This window comes from Ahaetulla prasina, chromosome 2 (genome assembly GCF_028640845.1).
Source record: "Ahaetulla prasina isolate Xishuangbanna chromosome 2, ASM2864084v1, whole genome shotgun sequence".
NCBI classification, from domain to species: domain Eukaryota; kingdom Metazoa; phylum Chordata; class Lepidosauria; order Squamata; family Colubridae; genus Ahaetulla; species Ahaetulla prasina.
Window position 1 is genome coordinate 301,942,357 of NC_080540.1, and position 24,183 is coordinate 301,966,539.

Here is a 24,183-nt window from a genome sequence, read left to right on the forward strand (position 1 = left end):
GGACTCAGGGCGGTTCACAGGCAATTAAAAATACATATAAATACAAACTAAAATGACAATTAAAAAACTTATTCTATAGCCGAATTATTAAAAAACAGTATAAATAATAAAACCCATTTAAAACCAGTAAATTTAAAATCTAATCCAGTCCCGCGCAGATGAATAAGTGTGTTTTAAGCTCGCGACAAAAGGTTCGGAGGTCCGGAAGTTGACGAAGTCCTGGAGGGAGTTCGTTCCAGAGGGAATCATGTCTCCCGTAGTCCTTCTTTTTATTAAACTAGACATACCCAGTTCCTGCAACCGTTCTTCATATGTTTTAGCCTCCAGTCCCCTAATCATCTTTGTTGCTCTTCTCTGCACTCTTTCTAGAGTCTCAACATTAACATTAACATTAAACATTAAATTGACATTAACAACCTCATGGAATTCATGATACATCCACGATGGACCTTCTACTTCCTCACACTTATGACCACTGTTGGCATCCTCACACTCTCATGACCAGCATGTATTTACAATGGTAGCAACCATTGGGGTCACTTGATTGTCACTTGTGACTTTCTCAACTGGTTTCTGACAAGCAAAATCAATGGTGGGAACATAACAACTCTCTGATTCATTTAACAACTGCAAGAATTCACTTAACAACTGTAACAAAAAAAGGTTGTAAAACCAGGTGCAATTCCCTTAGCAACCACCTTGCAATTCAACTGTTACCACATGCCTCCCACCGACCCGTACGCTCTCACAGAGAGGGACTTCTCAGGGTGCCGTCCACCAAGCAATGTCGGCTGGCGGCCCCCAGGGGAAGGTCCTTCACTGTGGGGGCTCCCACACTCTGGAACGAACTTCCCCCGGGTTTACGCCAAATATCTGACCTTCGGACCTTCCGCCGCGAACTGAAGACACATCTTTTTATTCGCGCAGGGCTGGCTTAAATTTTATTGATTTTAAATTATCTATTATTAATTTTAATGGGGTTTTAGTTTTATATATTTTAAAGTTTTTTAGGCCAATTATAAAATAAGTTTTTAATTTGTATTTTAAATTGTATATTGTATTGTTTGTTTTTATTTTTGGCTGTACACTGCCCTGAGTCCTTCGGGAGAAGAGCGGTATAAAAATCGAATAAATAATAATAATAATAATAATAATAATAATAATAATAATAATAATAATAATAATAATAATAACTGGAACTCTAGCCTCAGCTGTAGTTGTGAGTTCAGGACTATTTGTACGCAAAGTGCCCTTGTAAGAAAACATTCACGGAACACTTCTGGTGCAACAATCAGACAAATCAACAGGTAATGTGTCTTCACTGGCAAAAGGCAAGCCCAGTTGGATTTCTGCCTGGCCAGAAAAGAACCCAAAACAGAAAGATGACATGTTCCAAGCAAAAGAAGCCAGCTTACCATCATACTTCCATTTTTGGAGTCGGGAGGCGGAATTTCGCATGTTGATGGCACGGAGGACTTTAACGGTTGTGTCTTGCGCACCCTGCTCTCCGAAGGCCTCCAAGAGAAGCTGCAACACATCCAGCGTGTGGGCATCCTTTAACTTGGCCCAGGGGATGGGTTTCTTCTCCTCCAGATAGGAAAAGCTGAGTTTATGCTTGAACCTCTTGAAATCTTCCCCAGAGAGGTCATCAAGGGCAAATAACAAAGCGTCTTCCAGAGATTCGTGAAGTTCCTCCATTGTTGTTCAGGAAACCAGATGCGGGAGGAATACAATAGAATAGAATAGAATTTTTATTGGCCAAGTGTGATTGGACACACAAGGAATTTGTCTTGGTGCATATGCTCTTAGTGTACATAGACGTTACAAGCTCCTTGGGGAGAGAAAAAGCAGGAAAAAGCTACTTGTAAATCATTCTCCTATTAATCACTGATTAACCACCAAGCGGCTAATTATCAACTGAGACCATACAAAGCGACAGAGGAACACAACGCAAAGAATAAGTCTGATAGCATATTTGCAATTCTTAGGGTTGAATTCACACAACCAGGCTGGGTTCGGCTAGGTTTTAACCTCGACGGGCACTGAGGCAAGTATGGTTATGGGAATCCAAGGTGTTTCAGTTTATGGACCAGCATATTCTACAGACACAGAAGAAGGGTTTTAAATTGCTTGTTAGGGAAGTAGTTGTGTACTGTAAACATATTGACGGATTTAACTAAGTGCCAAAGCCCACTGCAACTACATAGCAAAAAAAGCTCTAAAAGTTGTAAACCTAATCTTACGTAGCTTCTTTTCCAAAAACACCACACTACTAACCAGAGCATATAAAACATTTGCTAGACCAATTCTAGAATACGGCTCGCCTGTTTGGAACCCTCACCACATCTCTGACATCAATACAATTGAACGTGTCCAGAAATATTTTACAAGAAGAGTTCTCCATTCCTCTGAAAACAACAAAATACCTTATCCCACCAGACTTGAAATCCTAGGCTTAGAAAACTTGGAACTCCGTCACCTTCAACAAGACCTAGGTTTAACTCATAGAATCATCTATTGTAATGTCCTTCCTGTTAAAGGAAGCTTCAGCTTTAATTGCAATAATACTAGAGCAACCAATAGATTTAAATTTAATGTCAACCGCTTTAATCTAGATTGCAGAAAATATGACTTCCGTAACGGAATTATCAGTGATTGGAACACATTACCTGACTCTGTGGTCTCTTCCCATAATCCTAAAAGCTTTAACCAAAAACTTTCTACTATTGACCTCACCCCATTCCTAAGAGGACCATAAGAGGCGTGCATAAGCGCACAAACGTGCCTACCGTTCCTGTCCTATTGTTTTTCTTTTCTTCTTCCTATATATATGCTTATACCTCCTTATATTTACTCATATATGTGTTTATATACTATATAATCTTTTTGTATGATACCTACATATATTGTTGTGACAAAATAAATAAATAAATAAAATAAATAAACTATAGTTTCAACTGGGAACCATCCTAGATTAAGCCAAGTCTTGGTCCAAGAATTCCTGAAAGCCTGGCATTCAGACAAATTGGGCATCAGCAGGCACAAAGAGATAAACAACATCTACATGCTATTCCAAAGAGACAATCAGCAAGCCAAAAAGGGAACAAAAACACAACAAAACATCCTCGTCAGCAATCAATGAGCAGAGATTAACAGCAAGGTCAGCTTTAGACCAAGAAGGAAGCAGCTGCCAAAAAAGCCAACACAGTTCTGGGCTGCATAAACAGAGGGATAGAATCAAGATCACGTGAAGTGTTAATACCACTTTATAATGCCTTGGTAAGGCCACACTTGGAATATTGCATCCAGTTTTGGTCGTCACGATGTAAAAAAGATTTTGAGACTCTAGAAAGAGTGCAGAGAAGAGCAACAAAGATGATTAGGGGACTGGAGGCTAAAACATATGAAGAACGGTTGCAGGAACTGGGCATGTCTAGTTTAATGAAAAGAAGGATTAGGGGAGACATGATAGCTGTGTTCCAATATCTCAGGGGTTGCCACAAAGAAGAGGGAGTCAAGCACCTGAGGGTAGAACAAGAAGCAATGGGTGGAAACTGATCAAGGAAAGAAGCAACTTGGAACTAAGGAGAAATTTCCTGACAATTAGAACAATTAATAAGTGAAACGACTTGCCTGCAGAAGTTGTGAATGCTCCAACACTGGAAATTTTTAAGAAAATGTTGGATAACCATCTGACTGAGATGGTGTAGGGTGTCCTGCCTGGCCAGGGGGTTGGACTAGAAGGCCTCCGAGGTCCCTTCCAACTCTGTTGTTATATTATATTATTATAATACCCCCATCAGGGAGCTGCCAATCACACAAACATAAACAACAGACCAAGCAAGGGATCACCAAGAACACTCCTCCACAGATAGGGCAAACCATTTGTATATAAGGGAGAAAACCTCACTCCCTTTCAGCATTGATGATGTTCCCTAGTTGGGTAATGAAATGTCTGCAAGAAAAAAAAACTGAGCTCAGAGGGCACCAAAGACCCCACAATTGTCCTCCTCCTCCTCATCTCCACAAACCCCCCTCCCTTCTAGCACTGATAATGTCACCTAATTGGGTCATGAAACGTCTGCAAGAATAGAACCAAGCTCAGAGAGCACCCAGGACCCCACAATCCTCCTCCTCTCCATAAACCTCACTCCCTTCTAGAATACAATAGAATAGAATTTTTTATTGGCCAAGTGTGAATGGACACACAAGGAATTTGTCTTGGTGCATACGCTCTTAGTGTAAAGAATAGAATAGAATAGAATAGAATAGAATAGAATAGAATAGAATAGATTTGTTTATGGGCCAAGTGTGATTGGACACACAAGGAATTTGTCTTGGTGCATATGCTCTTAGTGTAAAGAATAGAATAGAATAGAATAGAATAGAATAGAATAGAATAGAATAGAATAGAATAGAATAGAATAGAATAGAATAGATTTGTTTATGGGCCAAGTGTGATTGGACACACAAGGAATTTGTCTTGGTGCATACGCTCTTAGTGTAAAGAATAGAATAGAATAGAATAGAATAGAATAGAATAGAATAGAATAGAATAGAATAGAATAGAATAGATTTGTTTATGGGCCAAGTGTGAATGGACACACAAGGAATTTGTCTTGGTGCAGACGCTCTTAGTGTAAAGAATAGAATAGAATAGAATAGAATAGAATAGAATAGAATAGAATAGAATAGAATAGATTTGTTTATGGGCCAAGTGTGATTGGACACACAAGGAATTTGTCTTGGTGCATATGCTCTTAGTGTAAAGAATAGAATAGAATAGAATAGAATAGAATAGAATAGAATAGAATAGAATAGATTTGTTTATGGGCCAAGTGTGATTGGACACACAAGGAATTTGTCTTGGTGCATATGCTCTCAGTGTACGTAAAAGAAAAGATACTTTCATCAAGGTACAACACTTAACAACACTTAATGATAGTCATAGGGTATAGATTTAACACTTAATGATACAACACTTAATGATAATCATAGGCTACAAATAAGCAATCAGGAAACAATATCAATATAAATTGTAAGGATACAAGCAACAAAGTCACAGTCATACAGTCATAAGTGGGAGGAGATGGGTGATGTGAACGATGAGAAGATTAATAGTAATGGAGTTTTAATAAATAGTTTGACAGTGTTGAGGGATTTAGTTGTTTAGCAAAGTGATGGCCTTCGGGAAAAAACTCTTCTTGTGTCTTCTTGTTCTGGTGTGCAATGCCCTGTAGCGTCGTTTTGAGGGTAGGAGTTGAAACAATTCTAGCACGGATGATGTTACCTAGTTAGGTAATGAAACACTTGCAAGAAATCCAGCAAGCCCAGAGAGCACCAAGGACCAGTGGTGGGTTGCTTGCGGTTCTGTCCAGTTCTTGAGAACCGATAGTAAAAACGGCAGGAGCCTCCGCCCACCCGCCCTGATGTCATATTTGGCGATCTGCGCATGCGCAGAAGCACGTGGTCCCATTGCGAACCGGTAGTAAAGATAAGTAGAACCCACCCCTGCCAAGAACCCTACAGTTCTCCTCCTCCTCCCCCCCGAAAAATTAGAAATTAGAAAATGCATCTTTAAGACCAAAGGGTCTTTAAGACCACATCTTTAAGACCAAAATCCTTCATTTTGAATAATGTACGGTGGCATCTTGTGGTTTCCCCTTCGTAATCCTTAATGTCTTTCCAAACATTTTGGTGCCCCTCCCGAATGGGAGCTGCTGTCCCGGTGTAAGATTCAGCAACACAGAGAGACATTCCAGAACTTTCTTAGCGACGAATACGTCAGAGCTGAATCTGCTGGTTTCCCCTCCATAACTAAAGCACCAAAGCCCTTATTAGTTCATGCCTCCAGACCACATTATCAACATCCGTTCTTTTTCCTGCAGTTTCTAAGATAAGACATTCTCCATTTCCTGAGAAAGGGCAAGCGAGGCACACCTACCGTGTAAGGGTGGCGGTGATGGAGCAACAGATCTGTCGGAGCAACAGATCCTGGTGATCTTCTGGTCTTTGTCTGTTGAGCTCCAGGCAGGCATCCGGCAGAGTTAAAAAGCAGAAGTGAAAGCAGTACTTTGCCTCCCCAGTGAAGCGAACCTCGGGATGAGATAATGGCTCAGAAATTTCCACCGGGATCCCTCCCACTGGAAAATGACCAGACCTTCATCCCTCCCACTTCAGCTGGGAAAGAATCAGAACAGAGTTGCAAGGGACCTTGAAGGCCTTCTAATCCAGCCCTCTGCTCAAGCAGGAGATCGTACATTTCAAACAAATGATTGTTCAGTCTCTTCTTAAAAACCTCCAGTATTGGAGCACCCACAACTTCTAGAGGCGAGCTGTTCCATTGATTGTCCTCACTGTTAGGAAGATTCTCCTTAATTTCAGGTTGCTTCTCTCCTTGGTTAATTTCCATCTTTTGCTTCTTGTCCTGCCTTCAGGTGCTTCGGAGAATAAGTTGACCCCCTCTTCTTCATGGCAGCCCCTCAAATACTGGAAGACTGCTATCATGTCACCCCTAATTCTTCTTTTCTCTAAACTAGCCAAACCCAAATCCTGCAACCGTTCTTCATGTTTTAGTCTCCAGGCCTTTAATCATCTTAGCTGCTCTTCTCTGCACTTTTTCCAAAGTCTCAACATCTTTTTTGTAATGTGGGGACCAAAACTGGATGCAGGATTCCAGGTGTGGCCTTACTAAGGCCACACTAAAACAGTACTAGTACTTCATGTCATTTTGATTGTATGCCTCTGTTTGTACAACCAAGGATTGTATTAGCTTTTTTGGCTGCTGCCGCCCACGGCTGGCTCATGTTTAAGGGATCGTTCACTGGGACTCCATGGTCTCTCTCACTGTGATCAGATCACATTGGATCTAATCTTAACGAAAGAGCCAGAGACAAATGGGAAAGGACATTCTACCACAATTGTGGCCATCCTAGAATTTCAAACGAAGAATGTATATGCTTTTGTGGGAGGTTGCATGCGCCTATGGACTTCCACGGCTGGAGGTTTTAGGCCTTCAGGTTGATAACATTTGACTTGCAGGAGTAAGCAAGGCTGGGCATTGGAAGTCTTGGAATATTATGTCCAATTTTGGTCCCCATGATACAAAAAAGATGTTGAGACTCTAGAAAGAGTGCAGAGAAAAGCAACCAAGAGGATTAGGGGGCTGGAGGCTAAAACATATGATGAACGGTTGCAGGAACTGGGCCTGGCTAGTCTAGTGAAGAAAAGGACCAGGGGAGACAGGATAGCAGTCTTCCAATATTTGAGGGGCTGCCACAAAGAAGGGGGGGAAAACCTATTTTCCAAAGCATCTGAAGGCAGGACAAGAAGCAATAGATGGCAACTAAGCAATGAGAGAAGCAATCTAGAACTAACGAGAAACTTCCTGAGAATGAGAACAATTAAACGCTAATCCTAAACCTAACCCTGACTGAATTTGCCTTCACAAGTTGTGGAGAAACCAATTCTACCATCCTCAAGAGAGGCAGGGTTTGCACATATCCAATGAAGGAGCACCACACCAATCTGGACCAGTGGTTCCACTGACCAAATATTCTTCCTAGAAGAATTCCTAACCTCTACCTACCAACTTTGGGCCCAGCATCCAACCCTCAACTCAAGGCAGGAATCTAACTCAGTTCTCCCAGTCTGACCATTGTCTTGCCATTGATGGGCCCATTCAACACAAGGGAGCCCAGACTTTCTCTGCTTCACTGGATTCATTGTTTGACCGTTACTACTGCTAAGACTCTTTCACACATTGAGTCAGAACCTGTTTTCTTGCAGCTTAAATGCCTCATTTCATATCTTACACAAAAAGTGGAACAAAAAGTTTTGAGTCTCCTGACATCCTTTCTGCATTTGTAAAGTGCTGTAGTATCATATACGGTTACAAACAGTCTACACCCACACCCACACCCACACCCACACCCACACCCACACGTTAAAATGCCAGCTTTTGGAGATGTAAAAAAAAAATCAGACAAAATTAATCACTTCAAAAAATTATTCCACCTTTAATGTAACATATAAACTGTACAATTCAACTGAAAAAGAAACTTAAATCTTTTAGGATGAAAAAGAAAATTAAGAATACAAAAGTTACCAGTAGCATGCTTGCATAAGTGTGCACAGCTTCTTATAAATACCGATGTGCCTGTGTTCAGAAGAAACCAATCGCATTCCAACCGATATCATTTTAGATTCCATTTGTATTGTTTTCACTTTTGCATTGTTGGTGATTTTTGCTTTTAAGTTAAATTATTAAGTTAAGTTATAAGTTGCTTGAAAGGTTACCACGGATGATTCTATATAAGCTACCTAGGATCTTTTTAGCAATAGCACTTATACACAGCTTCACGGTGCTTTCCGGCCCTTTCTAAGCAGTTTACGGAGTCAGCCTCTTGCCCCAAACAATCTGGGTCCTCATTTTTACCCACCTCGGAAGGACGGAAGGCTGAGTCAACCTGGAGCTGGTCAGAATTGAACTGCTGGCGGTGGGCAGAGTCAGCCTGCAATACCACATTCTAATCTCTGTGCCACCACGGCTTTTTGATAGAAAAGGATAGAAATGTGTTTTAAGAAATAAAATAAGTTCTATTACTTTGAGCATACTTAGAGAAAGCCTTTTTACTGTTTGTTGTATTGTTTGCTAACTTCAGGTTTTTCTAGCGCCAGCATTCCTGCTGGGACCAGTCTACACTCTTTGCATAGAAGGCTGATGAACTAATTCAATATTTTGCATTTTTGCCACATGGGAAGTACAGAGCCTTCCCTTGGCTGGAACTCACTCTTGATTTGAAGACAGTGTCCTAGGCCAGACTGAAATGAGGTTGTGTAGTGTGTGGTTCAGACAGTTTTGGAGACCTCAGCTTTCACCAGAGAATTCTGTGTAAACCCAAGTAAGGTATTAAGCCACCTTGTGGTTTGGCTTGGGAAGAACATGGAGGAACAGAGTAGCAGTTGCGGTTTGTTAAATTCTGAGTTTGGATTTGAAGACAGTCAATTCTTAGTCACTCAATAGGGATGGGATATGATCAATAGAATTGTGTCTCAATTCACACAAATCTGCAGGAGAGGGCTGGAAATTCCAAGAATCTGCCCTAAAATATGTGGAAATTCAGAGACAAGAACTGAAAGGGTGTGTTTTTGAGAGTTGTTCAATGGCATTGGAGGCAGTTGCCTATATGGGGGGGGGGGGGGGGAGGGAGTGGGTGGAGGAAGGGTAGGAAGAGAAAAAAAGGGAGGAAGAGGAGGAGGAGAAGAGGGAAAAGGAGGAAGAAAGGGAGGAGCAGAAGAGAAGAGAAAGAGATGGAGATGGGGAGGAGAAAGAGGACAGGAAGAAGGGAGGGAGAGGAAGAAGAGAAAGAGGAGATGGAGGGGAAAGAGGATGGAAGGAAGAGGAAGAGGAGGAAGAGAAGGAGATGGGAGGGGGAAGAGGACGGGAGAAGGGAGGAAGAAAGGAAGTCGAGATGAAAAGAAGATGGGAGGGAGGTAGAGGAGTTGCCTAGAACAACTGTTAACATTGCTCAGTATTTTGTGTCTGATGAATCCAAATTGACACGCTTACTTCAACTAATTTCAGACCACTTTCCCGTCATCTCCTTCAAAATCTCTTTACGAAGAGAATTCTTGGAAGCATCAAGAAGTATTCTCTGTTAAAAACTCCCCCAGGGAGACAAATTCTTGGTGGCTTTTTCTCTTTTAATAAAAATCTCTCCTACTCTCCTAAGGGACCCATCTTCTGGAAAGGAAACTCTGGGTCTTACGAGAATGAAACGGGCAGCGTCTAAAACTGATATATAAACAAAATGTTGCTACCAAAGTTTTGTCAGATGGAAATGTAATTTATTAAGGCTCCACTCCAAAAATGTAACTCCTGTTTCTCCGGTGCCTTCAACAGTAGAATATGTTGAGGAGCTATGCTGTCTTAAATAACCAAATGCCAGCCAGACTGTTGAGGATTCATGAGGATTTTATTATGGTCCACAATAACAAGAATTTTGACAAGTCATGCGTTCCCCACGAATTGCCTGAATGAAGACTAAAAATAAATTAAACTCCAACTCTAAAGATGGTATCATTTAGTCCCAAAGGATCAGGATGTAGCTTCCAGATTGACGCGATCAGAGGTGTCCAACCTGGGCGACTTTTTAAGTCTTGTGGACTTCAACTCCCAGAATTCCCCAGGCAGACATGCTGGCTGGGGAATTCTGGGAGTTGAAGTCCACAAGTCCTAAAGTTGCCAAGATTGGATACCTCTGGATGCCACGCTACCGGATGAAGCTCAGGAGCGCTACCGGTTCCTAGGCAAGAGCTGTTAACATGGAGAGCTGGGATCTGAAGCAGGAGATCCACCTGGAGCCCAAGGGAAGGATTCCGAAGCCTGGCCTTCACTCAGGTGTGGCCTTCACCTGCTTTGCGGCTTCCAGCTGGGTCAGCATCTCATCCCACTGGACAAACTGTTTGGAAAGGAGGAGGGTCTGCAGGAAATCTTTAAGGAAAAGAGGAGCTGAGAGAAGATGAAAAAACCTGGCTGGAGAAATGTTCAGCCTCATGAAAAAAAGGATTAAGGAAGGCATGATAGCTGTTCTGTCCCCTCCCGGCCTCAGCCACGCGAGCTGGCTAAACGAGCCAGTAATTGAGTTCACGGCTGCTATCAGTCCTGGCAAGGAATCTGCAGCTGCCTGCCAAAGTCTCCCTTATCTTGGGGTTGCCAGGCAACCAGGAAGTCAGCAATCCAGGCCGAATGTTCAGCTCACTTCTCCACGAGTCAAATAGTTCAGCTCTATTTTTGCTCGTCACGGAGCAGAAGAGCAGCCAGGACTGCTTTTATACTCTGTGGGGTGTGGCTCTGTGACTCAGCACTCTCTAGGCCTGCCCCACTCCTTCCTTTGTTGTAGCTGCCTCTTGTATCTCTGAAACCTGGGATCTAGCCAGGCCTGATTGCCATCAGCCGGGTCTGGAGGCGTGGCCTGGGGGGGAGAGTCAGGGGACGGAGACCTCGTTATCTCCTCCACCTGGCCTGCCTCTGGCTCCTGGACCTGAGCCAGAGGAGCCAGTGCTCCAGAGGTAAGTCCTTCCCCCTCACTTTCCGAGTCACTTTCTGGCAGGGGCCTTGGCTCGGGGGACGCAGACACAACAGTAGCATCTTCCAATACTTGAAGGACTGTCACAGAAAAGAAGGTGTGGGTGTGTGTCAATCTATTCTCCAAAGCACCTGAAGGCAGGAGAAGTGGGTGAAAATTAATCAAGGAGACGACCAACTAGAAATAAGAAGAAACTGACTTGCCTCCAGAAGCTGAGGATGCTCCATCACTGGAGGTTTTCAGGAAGAAATTGGACAACCATATGTCCAGGACGGTATGAGGTCTCCTGCCTTGGGCAGGGGTTTGGACCAGAAGACCTCCTAGGACCGTGATGGCGAATCTATGGCACGCGTCCCAATGGGGCACGCGAGCTCAGCTCCGGTGCTTCTGGGACCACCAGAAGTGGGGAAACAGGCTGTTTCCTGCCTCCGGAGGGCCTCGGGTGGTGGTGGGGAAGGGCGGTTTTTCTTTCTCACCTGGCTCCAAGGCTTCTCTAGGAGTCGGGGGTGGGGTGGGTGGGAACAGTCGTGGCAAACGGGCCGTTTCTGGCATCTGGAGGACCTCTGGGGAAGACTACTGGGCCATTGCGTGCCAGGAGCGAGTATGAGTGTGTGTGTGTGTGTGTGTGAGACGCATGCAGAAACAGGGTGCATAAAATTATGGGTGTGGGCATCCGCACGCGACCCCCCCCCCACCGCCACTTCCTCCTGGCACGCGATGGCAAAAAGGTTAGCCATCACTGTCCTAGGACGCTATGATTCTGTGAAATCAAAAGCAAGCAATTGCAACTCTAATGGACAACCCAAGAAACCCTCAAGGTAGATGAAAGGCTTAAGGCAGCCAGAGGAAACTGCGATGCTTCTGACAGGAATCAACAAATAATCCAGAGGAAAGCTGAGCTAGTGAAACAGGGGCAGTTCCACGTGAGCAGCACAGTATGACACACACCAAACCTAGTGAGAAAAAGGATATCATTTTGTTGTAATCTTCCAGAAGTAACCGGATATTCTCGGTCACGGCTTCACACTGATCCTGCAATATGAGAAGAGTTCAGTCAATCCACATTTCCATGTCTGCCGTTGGGTATTTTAAGTACTAAATGCTGCAAATGCTCCATTCCACCCCCACAGGCAGGGCTATTTAATAATAATAAGAGAATTGGAAGGGACCTTGGAGGTCTTCTAGTCCAACCCCCTGCCCAGGCAGGAAACCCTACACCATTTCAGACAAATGGCTATCCAACATTTTCTTTAAAAATTTCCAGTGTTGGAGCATTCACAACTTCTGCAGGCAAGTTGTTCCACTGATTAATTGTTCCAACTGTCAGGAAATTTCTCCTTAGAGAAATCCTCTCCTTTGTTTCTTAATCTTGCAAACTGTTAAGATTTGGGATTACTGGTTAAAACAAAATGTGGAAAATTCAGCACTATCAGTTTAAAGAAAGGACTTTGCTGGCAGCATGTAGTTAAATGGTAGAATTTCTCTGCTCTCAGATGTTGGGAAAAAAGTTGCCAATTGAGACAGTTTTTAATTTCCCCAGGGAAATTTGCTACTAGCAACTTCTGAATCACAGGAAGTAATATCACCTCTTCCTGTCCTGTGAGTTTCTTGATCTAGTCACAATCTAGATCTAGTCTACTATCATTTACTCTGTTTATCCAATTTTTTTTAACCAAACTAGATCAAGATTTAGTGGTTGCATTCATATACCACGTGAAGAAATTAGTTTTAAGTTTGGTTTTCTATTAATTTATGGTCCATTGTAAAGTGCTATGACACCCCACCCCCATCCCGCATTCATGCAAATTTCCTCACAGAGAATCTTCTATGGAGATTCTCCGTCATCCAGGTCCTGCTTGTCCTAAAGGTGCTTTTTCAAGAGGCAACCGGACTTTCTGGTTTTTCTTTGAAGATGTTTCACTTCTCATCCAAGAAGTTCCTTCAGCTCTTCTTCATCCAAGTGCTGAAGAAGCTTCTTGGAGGAGAAACGAAAAAACCCAGAAAGTCCAGCTGCCTCTTGAAAAAAGGACCATTGGGACAAGAGGGCAGTTCTGTGATTGAAGATGTGTTCTGTCCTCCTCCGCCTCCGTCCGAATGATGGCTTAATTAGCCGGCACTATCAGCTCTGGCGGCAAAAGAGCCAGCGTCTGCCAAGAGCCCTCGTTATTTTCCACGACGCTGGTGAGTCACAAACTTCAGCTCTAGTCAATCAGTGGATTTGCCTGTTACAAAGAGACACAGCAGCTCTCGCTGCCTTTTATATCCTGTGGGGTGTGGCTCCATTTTATTTATTTATTTATTTATTTATTCGTACTTTTATACCGCCCTATCTCCCTAGGGACTCAGGGCGGTGTACAGCCATATAAAAAACACATAAATATACAAAGTAAAACATTCATCTAAAAAACTTATTATAAAGGCCAAATATTTAAAATAAACATATAAATAATAAAACCCAATTTAAAACCAAATCTAAAATTTAGACATTTAAAAATTTAAAACCCTAGTCCAGTCCTGCGCAAATGAATAGATGTGTCTTAAGCTCGCGGCGGAAGGTCCGAAGGTCAGGAAGTTGACGAAGTCCTGGGGGAAGCTCGTTCCAGAGGGTGGGAGCCCCCACAGAAAAGGCCCTTCCCCTGGGCGTCGCCAGTCGGCACTGCGTGGCCGACGGCACCCTGAGGAGTCCCTCCCTGTGAGAGCGCACGGGTCGGTGGGAGGCATTCGGTGGCAGCAGACGGTCCCATAAGTAACCCGGCCCTATGCCATGGAGCGCTTTGAAGATCATTACCAAAACCTTGAAGCGCACCCGGAAAAGCACAGGTAGCTAGTGCAGTCTGCGCAGGAGGGGTGTTAAATGGGAGCCACGAGGGGCTCCCTCTATCACCCGCGCAGCTGCATTCTGAACTACCTGGAGTCTCCGGGTGCTCCTCAAGGGGAGCCCCATGTAGAGAGCATTGCAGTAGTCCAGACGAGATGTCACGAGAGCATGAGTGACCGTGCACAAGGCATCCCGGTCTAGAAAGGAGCGCAACTGGCGGACCAGGCGAACCTGGTGAAAGGCTCTCCTGGAGACGGCTGCCAAATGATCTTCAAAAGACAGTACAGCTGAGTGTCGTCAGCGTACAGCTGGTACCTCACACCGAAACCACTGATGATCTCACCCAGCGGCTTCATATAGATGTTGAACAAGAGGGGCGAGAGAATCGACCCCTGAGGCACCCCACAAGTGAGGCGTCTCGGGACCTACCTCTGCCCCCCGTCAACACCGTCTGTGACCGATCGGAGAGATAGGAGGAGAACCACCGATAAACGGTGCCTCCCACTCCCAATCCCTCCAACCGGTGCAGCAGGATACCATGGTCGATGGTATCAAAAGCTGCTGAGAGGTCTAATAGGACCAAGGCAGAGGAATAACCCCTATCCCTGGCCCTCCAGAGATCATCCACCAACGCGACCAAAGCCGTCTCAGTGCTGTATCCGGGCCGGAAACCGGACTGGAACGGGTCTAGATAGACGGTTTCCTCCAGGTACCGGGGTAGCTGACATGCTACCACACTCTCTACAACCTTCGCCGCGAAGCGAAGGTTGGAGACCGGACGATAATTACCTAACACAGCCAGGTCCAGGGAAGGCTTCTTGAGGAGAGGCCTCACCACCGCCTCTTTCAAGGCGGCCGGAAAGACCCCCTCCAACAAGGAAGCATTTGTAAGCCCCTGGAGCCAGCCTCGTGTCACATCCTGTGCGGCCAGCACCAACCAGGAGGGACACGGGTCCAGTAAACATGTGGTGGCATTCAGCCTACCCAGCAACCTCACGGCACTGTCGTGACTCCATGACTCAGCACTTCCTAGGCCTGCCCCACCCCTGCTTCTGTTGTTCCCTCCTCTCCTGCCTACAAAACCTAGGGTCCAGCCAGGCCTGATTGCTGTCAGCTGGGTCTGCAGGCATGGCCTGGGGGGTGGAAAGAGTCAGGGGATGGAGGCCTCATTATTCCACCTGGTCTGCTTCTGGCTCCTGGAGCTGAGCCAGGGAAGCCGGTGCTCCCGAGGTAAGTCCTGACGGCCCTTCCCCCTCACTGTCCAAGTCACTTTCTGGCAGCAGGCCCGGCTCCAAGTCACTTCCGGGCATGGGGCCAGGTTTGGGGCTGGAGTCACAAGAAGATGCAACTGCCGAGCTTGCTTTTTCCTTTGACTTCCTACTGCACAGAGGTGGGACAAAACCCAGCACAATCTAACGGGTGACATTCTATTTGGAAGGAGGTTCTCATATAAGGAAGGTGATGTGTCTGCTAGAGACAGGTGGGGCCTCAGGTGGGAGTGGACACAAGCTTCTTAAACCGGAGGTGAATTCTCAGTTTTTTCCAGCTGGGCGCTTACCTGCTGCTGAAGGTGTATTTGTGAAAGTCGCTGGAGCTTGGTGGCGTGATCAGAAGAAGCTGCAAGAGACCACAAAGAGAAAGCCAGGCTCTTGTTAACGATTGTTCAACATGGAAACGGGGGTCCCACCTCCCCCAAATGGCCCTTGGGGGCTGTCCGGGGAACAGTTTGGCTCCTAAAAATCCCCCATTTTCATCCGCTCCCTTCAAACTACGGATAAAAGTTTTGTAAAGCCGGGAAGCAGAATCTGGGCCCAGGAAGCCGCCTTCTCTCCACCATTAAGCGAATGCTGAACAAATAGTTGTAAGGTGAGGACTACCTATATTTATGAATCAGAATCAAGTGAGCAACCAGTACTTTGGAAGAGTATGATAGCCACAGGCCTTGGTGTAAGTAACAGAATAACAGAGTTGGAAGGGACCTTAGAGGTCCTCTGGTCAAAACCCCTGTTCAGGCAGGAGATCCCATACCATGTCAGGCAAACAGTTGTCCAATCTCTTTTTTAAGACTCTCCAGTGATGGAGTACCCACAACTTCTGGTGGCAAGCTGTTCCACTGATTAACTGTTCTCACTGTCAGGAAAGTTCTCCTTAGTTTCAGGTTGCTTCTCTCCATGATTAGTTTCCACCCGTTGCTTCTTGACCTGCCCTCAGGTGTGTTGGAGAATAGGTTGACCCCCTCTTCTTGGTGGCAGCCCCTCAGATACTGGAAGACTGCTATTATGTCCTTCTTTTCATTAGACTAGATATACCTATTTCCTGCAACCGTTCTTCATATGTTTTATCCTCCAGCCCCCTCATCATCTTTGTTGCTCTTCTCTGCAGTCTTTCTAGAATTTCAACGTCTTTCTTATATTGTGGTGACCAAAACTGGATGTGATATTCCAAGTATGGTCTTACCAAGGCCTTATAAAGCGGTAATAACACTTCTCGTGATCTTGATTCCCTCAGGGATATAGGACAGGGAGTCACTCACCTTTGATATGTGCACTGTCCAAATAGGGCTGCAGGCTCTTCACCTGTTCCAGAAGTGCTACCTGTGCCATGATGGACTGTTCTTCTGGTGGTGGGAAAAGAATGACATAAATCAGGCAAAAACTATATTGCTGGTCCAGTAGCAACAGATCACATGAAATGTGCCCTGAGTATTCTTGTCCACCAGCAGCATGAGGAGCTGGCAGTGGATTCGGAAAGTGAGGAGGCTGGGGAGGATGATGGGCCGGTCCTGGAGTCAGGGGAAGGCTCAGACAAGGGCTCCATGTGGGAGGAAGAGATGGGGCCAGAGCCATTTGGGAACGATGCACTGACTCCGGAGCCTCCAGAGGCAGATAGCAGAGAGGCAGAGGAACAGGAGGAGCCTGTTCCTAGTGCACACATGCACAGAGCTGCCAGAAGGCAAGAGCAGCTAAAGCAAAAGGGACCACTCGGGAGTAAGGCCAGGAGATGATTGGCCCCTCCCATAAGGCTTAAAAGAGAAACAGACACTTGGGGCCTTTTGCAGGAAAGAACATTAATAACTCTGTTTCCAGTTGGCCTCTCTTGTTTGTTTCTGAACTTCGTGGGGCTTTGCCAAGTAAGGCCTTTGGGAGAGTGTCAAAGAAGATAAAGGTAGGTGATTATTCCAAAGGACTTCTTCCGAAGGACTGGTTTTGCAACTAATTGGGACTCAGCTGGGAATAAACATAATGCCCAGCTGTTACAATAAAATAGGTTTATTTGGGACTGTGTCTTATAATGACTCCGTAAGCTTAGGTCACAACACTGAGGCAGCAGATTAACAAGCACTGATCATGTTCCCTAGTTGGGTAATAAAATGTCTGTGAGAAAACCACTAAGCTTAGACAGCACCAAGGACCACACAATCCTTCTCTTCTCCTTCTCCTCCAATCCTTCTCCTCCACTCTGCAAACCCACTCCCTCCTAGCACTGATGATGTTACCTAGTAAGGTCATGAAGCATCTGCAAGAAAACTACCAAGATCAGGGAGCACCAAGGACTCTACAGATTAACAACCAATCAAAGCCAGCTATCTAAAAACAAACCTTAAGATAACTTAAAACTGATCTGTTTAGATCTATGTACCATTGAATAACATTTTGCCAGGTAAATCTGCACAAGATTATGACCTAAAAACTGTGCTTCGGATTAGGATAGGATTTGGATCATTTCAATTTAAAAAGTCATTTTAGTGCAAGTAAGCACTTTATATATTAAAATCTACTGCTAAAAACCCAGAATATAAGGGCCTATAATAGATCTACCTGCCAATATGAATTGCAGCTTCATGGCATCTGGCACGGCCATTCGGTCAATGTACTGGGGATCCAGGTATTTGAGGATGTCTTCAACTTAGAGAAGGAACAAAATAAAACAGAATTAGAATTTTAGAATACAGCAGTAATAGAAACATATGCTGAAAAGGACCGAATCAGTAACAAGCCTCGTGACTCCTTTTTCTTGGAATTGTGCTACATCAGGGCTCTCCAAACTTGGCAACTTTAAGACTTGTGGACTTCACATGGCTGGCTGGGAAACTGAGTTGAACGCCACAGGTCTTAAAGTTGCCAAGTTTGAAGAGCCCTGTTCTAGATGAATAGGGTTGGCCAAGTATTAATGCTAAATTATTATTGAGTGTTAATTATTCTTGTCGCCTTAATTTTTTTTTTACAATTTTTAAAAAATTTTTTAACTCAAAATTCTAATTATAACATTTTAATTGTTCAGGTACTGTTTAGTATTTTTTGTACACTGCCCAGTCACTCTTTGAGTGAGATGGGTGGTTCAGAAATGTGAAATATAAATACATAAATGCTTTCAAACCAAAAGAAAAACACAATGCTAAGAACCACCCATTGGCATGCTCATGTTTTCTCAAGGCCTTTTTCCAACTTTTCAAAATACGGAAGATAACACCAGCATGCCATCTGACATATTTAGAATTGCAGAGTTGGAAGATGCAAAATTGTAAAAGGCACGCATGTATTTATTTGAGAAATTGTTTCCGTAATGGAAATGAACTCTAACCTCTGGTGGCTCAACAGACTAAGCAGTCTGTTATTAACACAGCTGCTTGCAATTACTGCAGGTTCAAGCCCCACTAGGCCCAAGGTTGACTCAGCCTTCCATCCTTTATAAGGTAGGTAAAATGAGGACCCAGATTGTTGGGGGCAATAAAAGTTGACTTTGTATATAATATACAAATGGATGAAGACTATTGCTTAACACAATGTAAGCCGCCCTGAGTCTTCGGAGAAAGGTGGGATATAAATTCAAATTAAAAAAACCAAAAAAACCCAATGCACTTCTACACTCTTTGTTCCCATTTCTGTATAATAATAATAATAATAATTTTTTTTTGGTTTACATTTATACCCCGCCCTTCTCCGAAGACTCAGGGCGGCTTACAGTGTATAAGGCAATAGTCTCATTCTATTTGTATATTTTTACAAAGTCAACTTATTGCCCCCCCAACAATCTGGGTCCTCATTTTACCTACCTTATAAAGGATGGAAGGCTTGGGCCGGGCTTGAACCTGCAGTAATTGCAGGCTTCTGTGTTCTTAATAACAGGCTTTACCAGCCTGAGCTATCCGGCCCCTATAATAATAATAATAATAATAATAATAATAATAATAATAATAATAATAATAATAATAATAATAATAATAATAATAATAATGAGGATCCTAAAATGTTCACTTTACTAGGCAGCTCCACTACCAACAGACTGTGGGCAGCAAACATGCTTAATTAAAACTAAAATCATCAAAAAGCTCCAAAGACCAATGTGATGAAAATTCATATTTATGAAGGGTGCATTACATTCAAGAAACAATCTGGTAACATCATCAGTTTAAATCAAGCTTCATCCACATTCAGCAGTTATAAGACCTCTTTTAAGACAGCGGATAGGACAAACCAGCTGTCTTGTTTTAGAAAAAAAGAAAATCACTTACTTTTTTTGAACAGAATTTTAACTCTCTCTCTTTTGCTTGCAATGTTTCCCAAGGCGCCTTGCACTTTGCCCAAGCCATCTGTTATCTAGAGGGGGGAAAAGACCATTATTCACAACTGGAAAGGAAAAAAAAATGCTACATACAGCTTGCTTTGAAGCAGTGTTTTACAAAGTTGGCAGCTTTAAGATGAGTGGACTTCAACTCCCAGAATTCCCCAGCCAGCATTTGTCCACCCAAAAGCTGTCAATTGCTTTAAAACTTTGAACTGCAAGTGATAAATAGAAAAGTACTTTACCAAACACTGAACACTAGAGGGAACTAAAGATTACAACTAAAGGAGAAGAACTCGACTTAAAATCACAGAATGATGCTGTTCTGATTCAGCTCCCTGAACACGACAAACCTTCTGTAGTTGAAGCAATGATTCCTTTATTAGGAGCGCCAGCAGCCCCAGCAAAAAGTTTCTCTCTCAATGCAGGCTAAGAAGTCTGTCCGGCAGGGAGATGAATAGTTGTCTGCCACATCTATTCATCTCCGCCCCCTGCCTTTTATTCCCAGAGCTAGGGAGGGGCTTCGCTAGCAGCGGTGGCTCTTCCAGCCCAAGGACCGGCCCATAGATTTCCACTGCTCTTCTCTCCCCTGCCTTCTGCGCATCCACGTGTCAGGCACTGGGCCCAGCTGTTCCTCCTAATCCTCATCAGCCACCTCCAGACCTGGGGGCTGTTGACTCTCCATCTGAGGGCTGACGGACAGCCCAGGCTCCACTTCTGTCTCTCTCTCTCTCTCTGACAACTCCATTCCCTCTTCCCCCTCGGAGCTCTCAGGTTGCCTTGATGCTGGTCCTGACTCCCACACCTCCTCCTCCTCCTCTGATTTGGCTGCTGGAGGAGTTGGCGGCCAACAGTCCACAACAGAAGCAAAATATTTTAACATTGGACACACTGAAGGATATTTTTGAACAATAGACCGAGAAGTTAATTTTAATAGTATCTGCCTCTATAGACAGACTGTATCTAAATGACACCATGAAAGAGGAACAAATTCAGATTGAGGATGAGCTGAAAGTGGATTTAAAAATGAGTCTACAAGAATGCCATGGCAAAAGTTGTTATATCGGACATACAAAAGAAATCGGCTGGTGTCTTAATAATTAAAAGAGATCCAGATAATCCTTGACTTACAACAGTTCATTTCGTGACCGTTCAAAGTTAGAAGGGCACTGAAAAAAGTGACGTATGACCATTTTTCACACTTACGACTGTTGCAGCATCCCCATGATTATGTGATCAAAATTCAGATGCAGGGCAATTGGCTCAGATTTATGACGGTCACAGTGTCATGCGATCCCCTTTTGTGACCTTCTGACAACCAAAGTCCAGTATTCACTTAACAACCGGGTTACTAATTTAAGAACTGCAGTGATTGTGCTCGCTTCGGCAGCACATATACTAAAATTGGAACGATACAGAGAAGATTAGCATGGCCCCTGCGCAAGGATGACACGCAAATTCATGAAGCGTTCCATATTTTTAAGAAGATAAAGTTCCTGCCGCAATTTTTTTTGTTGGGAATTATTACGGACTGTACAGTAATTGAGACTAAATTGATTTTAAATCTAATAACAGCAGCAAATTACTAATAGGACAATACTGGAAGAAAAAAGAAGTACCTACAATAGAAGAATGGATATTGAAAGTTGCCAATTTGGCTGAGATGGCGAAGATATCAGCCTTTTTGAAAGACAATACGCAAGAAAGATACTTAAAGGAATGGAAAAAATGGATTGACTATATTCAAAGTAGATATCAGACTAAGAGTTATCAGACTGAATGATTATGATGTATTATTTTTGATTGTTTTCGGGGGAAGTTAGGAATTGATAATTGTAGGGGTATAATTAAGTTGGGACGAAATTTTTTTAGCATATGTTTGTTTTATTTTTAACTATACCTTGTGCTTGTTCCGGGAAGTGGGGGGGGGGGTTGTGAAGGGAGGGGGGAGGGGAGGGGGGGGAAAAAATTTCTGTAAAACTTTTTGAATAAAAAAAAAAAAGAACTGCAGTGATTCACTTAACAGCCGTAGCAAGAAAGGTCGTAAAAACCGGGCAAAACTCACTTAACGAATGTCTCACTTAACAAAGAGATATTTTAGGCCAGGGGTCTCCAACCTTGGCAACTTTAAGCCTGGTGGACTTCAACTCCCAGAACCCCCCAGCCAGCAAAGCTGGCTGGGGGATTCTGGGAGTTGAAGTCCACCAGGCTTAAAGTTGCCAAGGTTGGAAACCCCTGTTTTAGGCTCAATTATAGTCGTAAGTCGAGGACTTACCTGTATTCTTGAGCTTTTTTCTCTTGAATTTCTCAGTGCTCCCCTTTGCTTTCTTTTCCCTTCTACTCTTTTCATCCTTCTTTTTCCCCCACTTGCATTCGTTTCTACTGTTGTAATTATAATCTTTAATATAATTATTACACACACCTGCACAGGAACACCTCTTGGGCAGGTTGACTTCCAACAAATGCAAAGAAGATAAATATGTCATTCCAAAAGGGAGGATTTTAGCCCAGTTCATTCCCCCCACCCCCGAAAAGCTCAAAAAGAAAATAGCCAGAAACAAGCTGAAGGGGGGGGGGGAAGACCTGGGACCCTCATTCTCTGCGGCTGTGCACGATGGGAACTGTTGTCCTTTGGGCAACATCCAAGAGGCAAACATTGTGATTTTGGGGGAGAGGGGTGGAAAAAAAGGGAAATTTCTCGTTCAACTGACAGGGCGGCTGTTGCCACGCCAGGCCTAGATGGGGGGGGATAATGGGCAGCGGGCCCCTTTCTCACGTTCCCCGTGTTACACGTGTCGTCGTGGGAACACAGGCAGGAAACGTGTCAGCTTAAAAAACACCACCACCAACCACCAAAAATAAAACAAAAGGCAAGTGCCCCTCGCTTTCCTTGGCTCCCCCGCACCTCACAATGTACTCCAGAGCCCAGCCGACGGATGGCAGAGGATGATGGGCTTTGGGATATCTGCCCCCCCCGTCCCCTCCCGATGGAGGAGACGGCCTCCCCCAACCCCGGGACTTACTTTCCGGGGCGCCCCCGCGGAGGCGGCTCCGGCGGGGGCCCCGAACATCCGCTCTTCCAAGGCGTCGAGGCGGCTTTGCAGCTGCTGTACCTCAGACACCGCCATCTTGGCTCCACCCGTCAACCGGCGCCGGGGAGCCAATCAGAATGTCCCGAGCGGGGCGCCGCTCTAAGCCTCCCACGGCGCGCCTCTATGGTTCACCCAGGGTCAAGGCAAGAGAGAGAGAGAGAAAATAGCCATGGAGATCTAAGTTAGTCACCAGGTGTGGCTCTCTAGCCTTTCAAAGCTCTATGGCCGCTCCTTCGGATGGATGGAGGGCGACGGCCCGGATGTTTCCGCCCAGAAAACAGGAAGCGACTCGGCGTTGCCATGGAGACGCGCGGAAGCGTCTCGGCCGGTTTCTGGGCCCTGAAACCTCAGCAGCCAAGAGTCGCGTCCATTATCCCCAGCCAGAGTGGGGTCGTTTCCCCGTCCGCCAGGGAGGCTTGCTTGCCTGGATTTGGAATGGCCGCGGATCGAGTTTCCTTCTTGCTGCGGGATTTTGGCGGGCTGTCGAGGCCGCCATCTTGACCGGTTTGACCTCCATGGGCTGCCCTGAAAAGGCGGTGCTGGAAAGCGAGCCTGCTGCTCACGAAAATCCGAGCCCTCCTCACTGCTTCGTCAATGTAAGTTTTTTTTTTTTTAAAAAAAGAAGAGGTTGGACAAACCGTTTTGTCTCACCTTGTATATTTTCAAATTGAGCAGGTGAGGGTTGGACTAGATGACCTCCCATGGTCCCTTCCAACTCTATCCTGATTGACTCTGTTTGCCTGGGGGACGGAATGAAAGCCGCAGATCCAACCTGCCCGTTGCTTGGGAAGATTTGATCGCGAGAACACAACTCTGGGCGACTCACAAGGACAATACAAGCTGGAAAAAAACCCACCCTGGATTCCTCAGCCTCCTCCTCCTCCTCCAGGACCACCGCAATGGAGCTTCAATGGCAGAATGTGGCTCCTCGGCAGAAGAGGGGGGGCTCATCCAAGCCCCCTCCCCCATTGTCCAGAAAACTTGGCTTTGACTCTCTATGCCAGGGGTCTCCAACCTTGGTCCCTTTAAGACTTGCGGACTTCAACTCCCAGAGTTCCTCAGCCAGCTTTGCTGGCTGAGGGACTCTGGGAGTTGAAGTCCGCAAGTCTTAAAGGGACCAAGGTTGGAAACCCCTGCTCTATGCTCCCCCACATCTCCTTCGCAACAGCACCAACTCCGAAACTTGGTTGGTTCACCCTGGAGGATCCTAGCTTAGCAACCAAACCAGGGCACCCACCCACCCACCCACCCACCCAGGAAAGGGGCCACTTTCCACAGTACTGCTTGGGGATCCCCATCCCTGCAGACTGTAGGAAGCCCCACCCCCCCACCCAGATTAAAATATCCATTATTCTTAATATTAAAAAGAGGCAGGATAGAATATTTTCCCAGAGGAGAAAAGGAAAAAGATCTTGACAAAGGCAGAAAGCAGCCCCAGTCTTCTTGCCATAGGAAAACAGCTTCAAAGTAAGAAACTTGGAGGGGAATGCAGATTTTGTATCCGTTCAGAAAGACTGGGCTAATCTGTTCATAAACAAAACGCAAAGAAGGTTGCGGCTGATGGGAATTAAGAATTTACATCCCCCCCCGCACCCAAATTCTAAGAACAGGCCATGACCTT

General features: G+C 44.8%; 2 protein-coding genes and 1 non-coding gene across 4 annotated transcripts in view; 1 reads left to right on the forward strand and 2 right to left on the reverse strand.

Annotated features, from left to right (window-relative positions):
• LOC131192867 (NACHT, LRR and PYD domains-containing protein 3-like) overlaps positions 1–6,043 on the reverse strand; it is a 28,109-nt gene extending 22,066 nt beyond the window's left edge. For both annotated transcript variants that reach the window (XM_058172406.1, XM_058172407.1), the window contains exons 1-2: positions 5,945–6,043; positions 1,416–1,831 (exon numbers count right to left, since the gene is read on the reverse strand). In XM_058172406.1, the coding sequence (XP_058028389.1) occupies positions 1,416–1,698 (283 nt within the window). In that variant the 5' untranslated portion in view covers positions 1,699–1,831; positions 5,945–6,043. The remainder of the gene's footprint in view (positions 1–1,415; positions 1,832–5,944) is intronic.
• Positions 6,044–9,958: 3,915 nt separating this feature from the next.
• DCTN3 (dynactin subunit 3) lies at positions 9,959–22,787 on the reverse strand. Its single transcript, XM_058172408.1, has 7 exons — positions 22,494–22,787; positions 19,421–19,505; positions 17,727–17,813; positions 16,442–16,525; positions 15,467–15,525; positions 12,062–12,122; positions 9,959–10,483 (listed from the first exon to the last, which is right to left on the reverse strand). The coding sequence occupies exons 1-7, from the start codon at positions 22,596–22,598 to the stop codon at positions 10,395–10,397; spliced, it is 570 nt and encodes a 189-aa protein (XP_058028391.1). The 5' UTR covers positions 22,599–22,787; the 3' UTR covers positions 9,959–10,394.
• Positions 20,845–20,951, forward strand: LOC131193748 (U6 spliceosomal RNA). The gene has a single exon (XR_009154006.1). It is a non-coding gene; the product is annotated as a U6 spliceosomal RNA (small nuclear RNA).
• Positions 22,788–24,183: the final 1,396 nt, after the last annotated feature.

Bases quoted from the DNA above. Each gene is read 5' to 3' on its own strand.
- DCTN3 (XM_058172408.1), bottom strand. From the start codon at position 22,598: ATGGCGGTGTCTGAGGTACAGCAGCTGCAAAGCCGCCTCGACGCCTTG. The intron at 19,506-22,493 runs GTAAGTCCCGGG...TCCCCCCTCTAG, and splicing joins CCGCGGGGGCGCCCCGGAAA to ATAACAGATGGCTTGGGCAA. The intron at 10,484-12,061 runs TATCCTTTTTCT...ATTTCCTGCAGA, and splicing joins GGAAGATTACAACAAAATGA to CCCTCCTCCTTTCCAAACAG.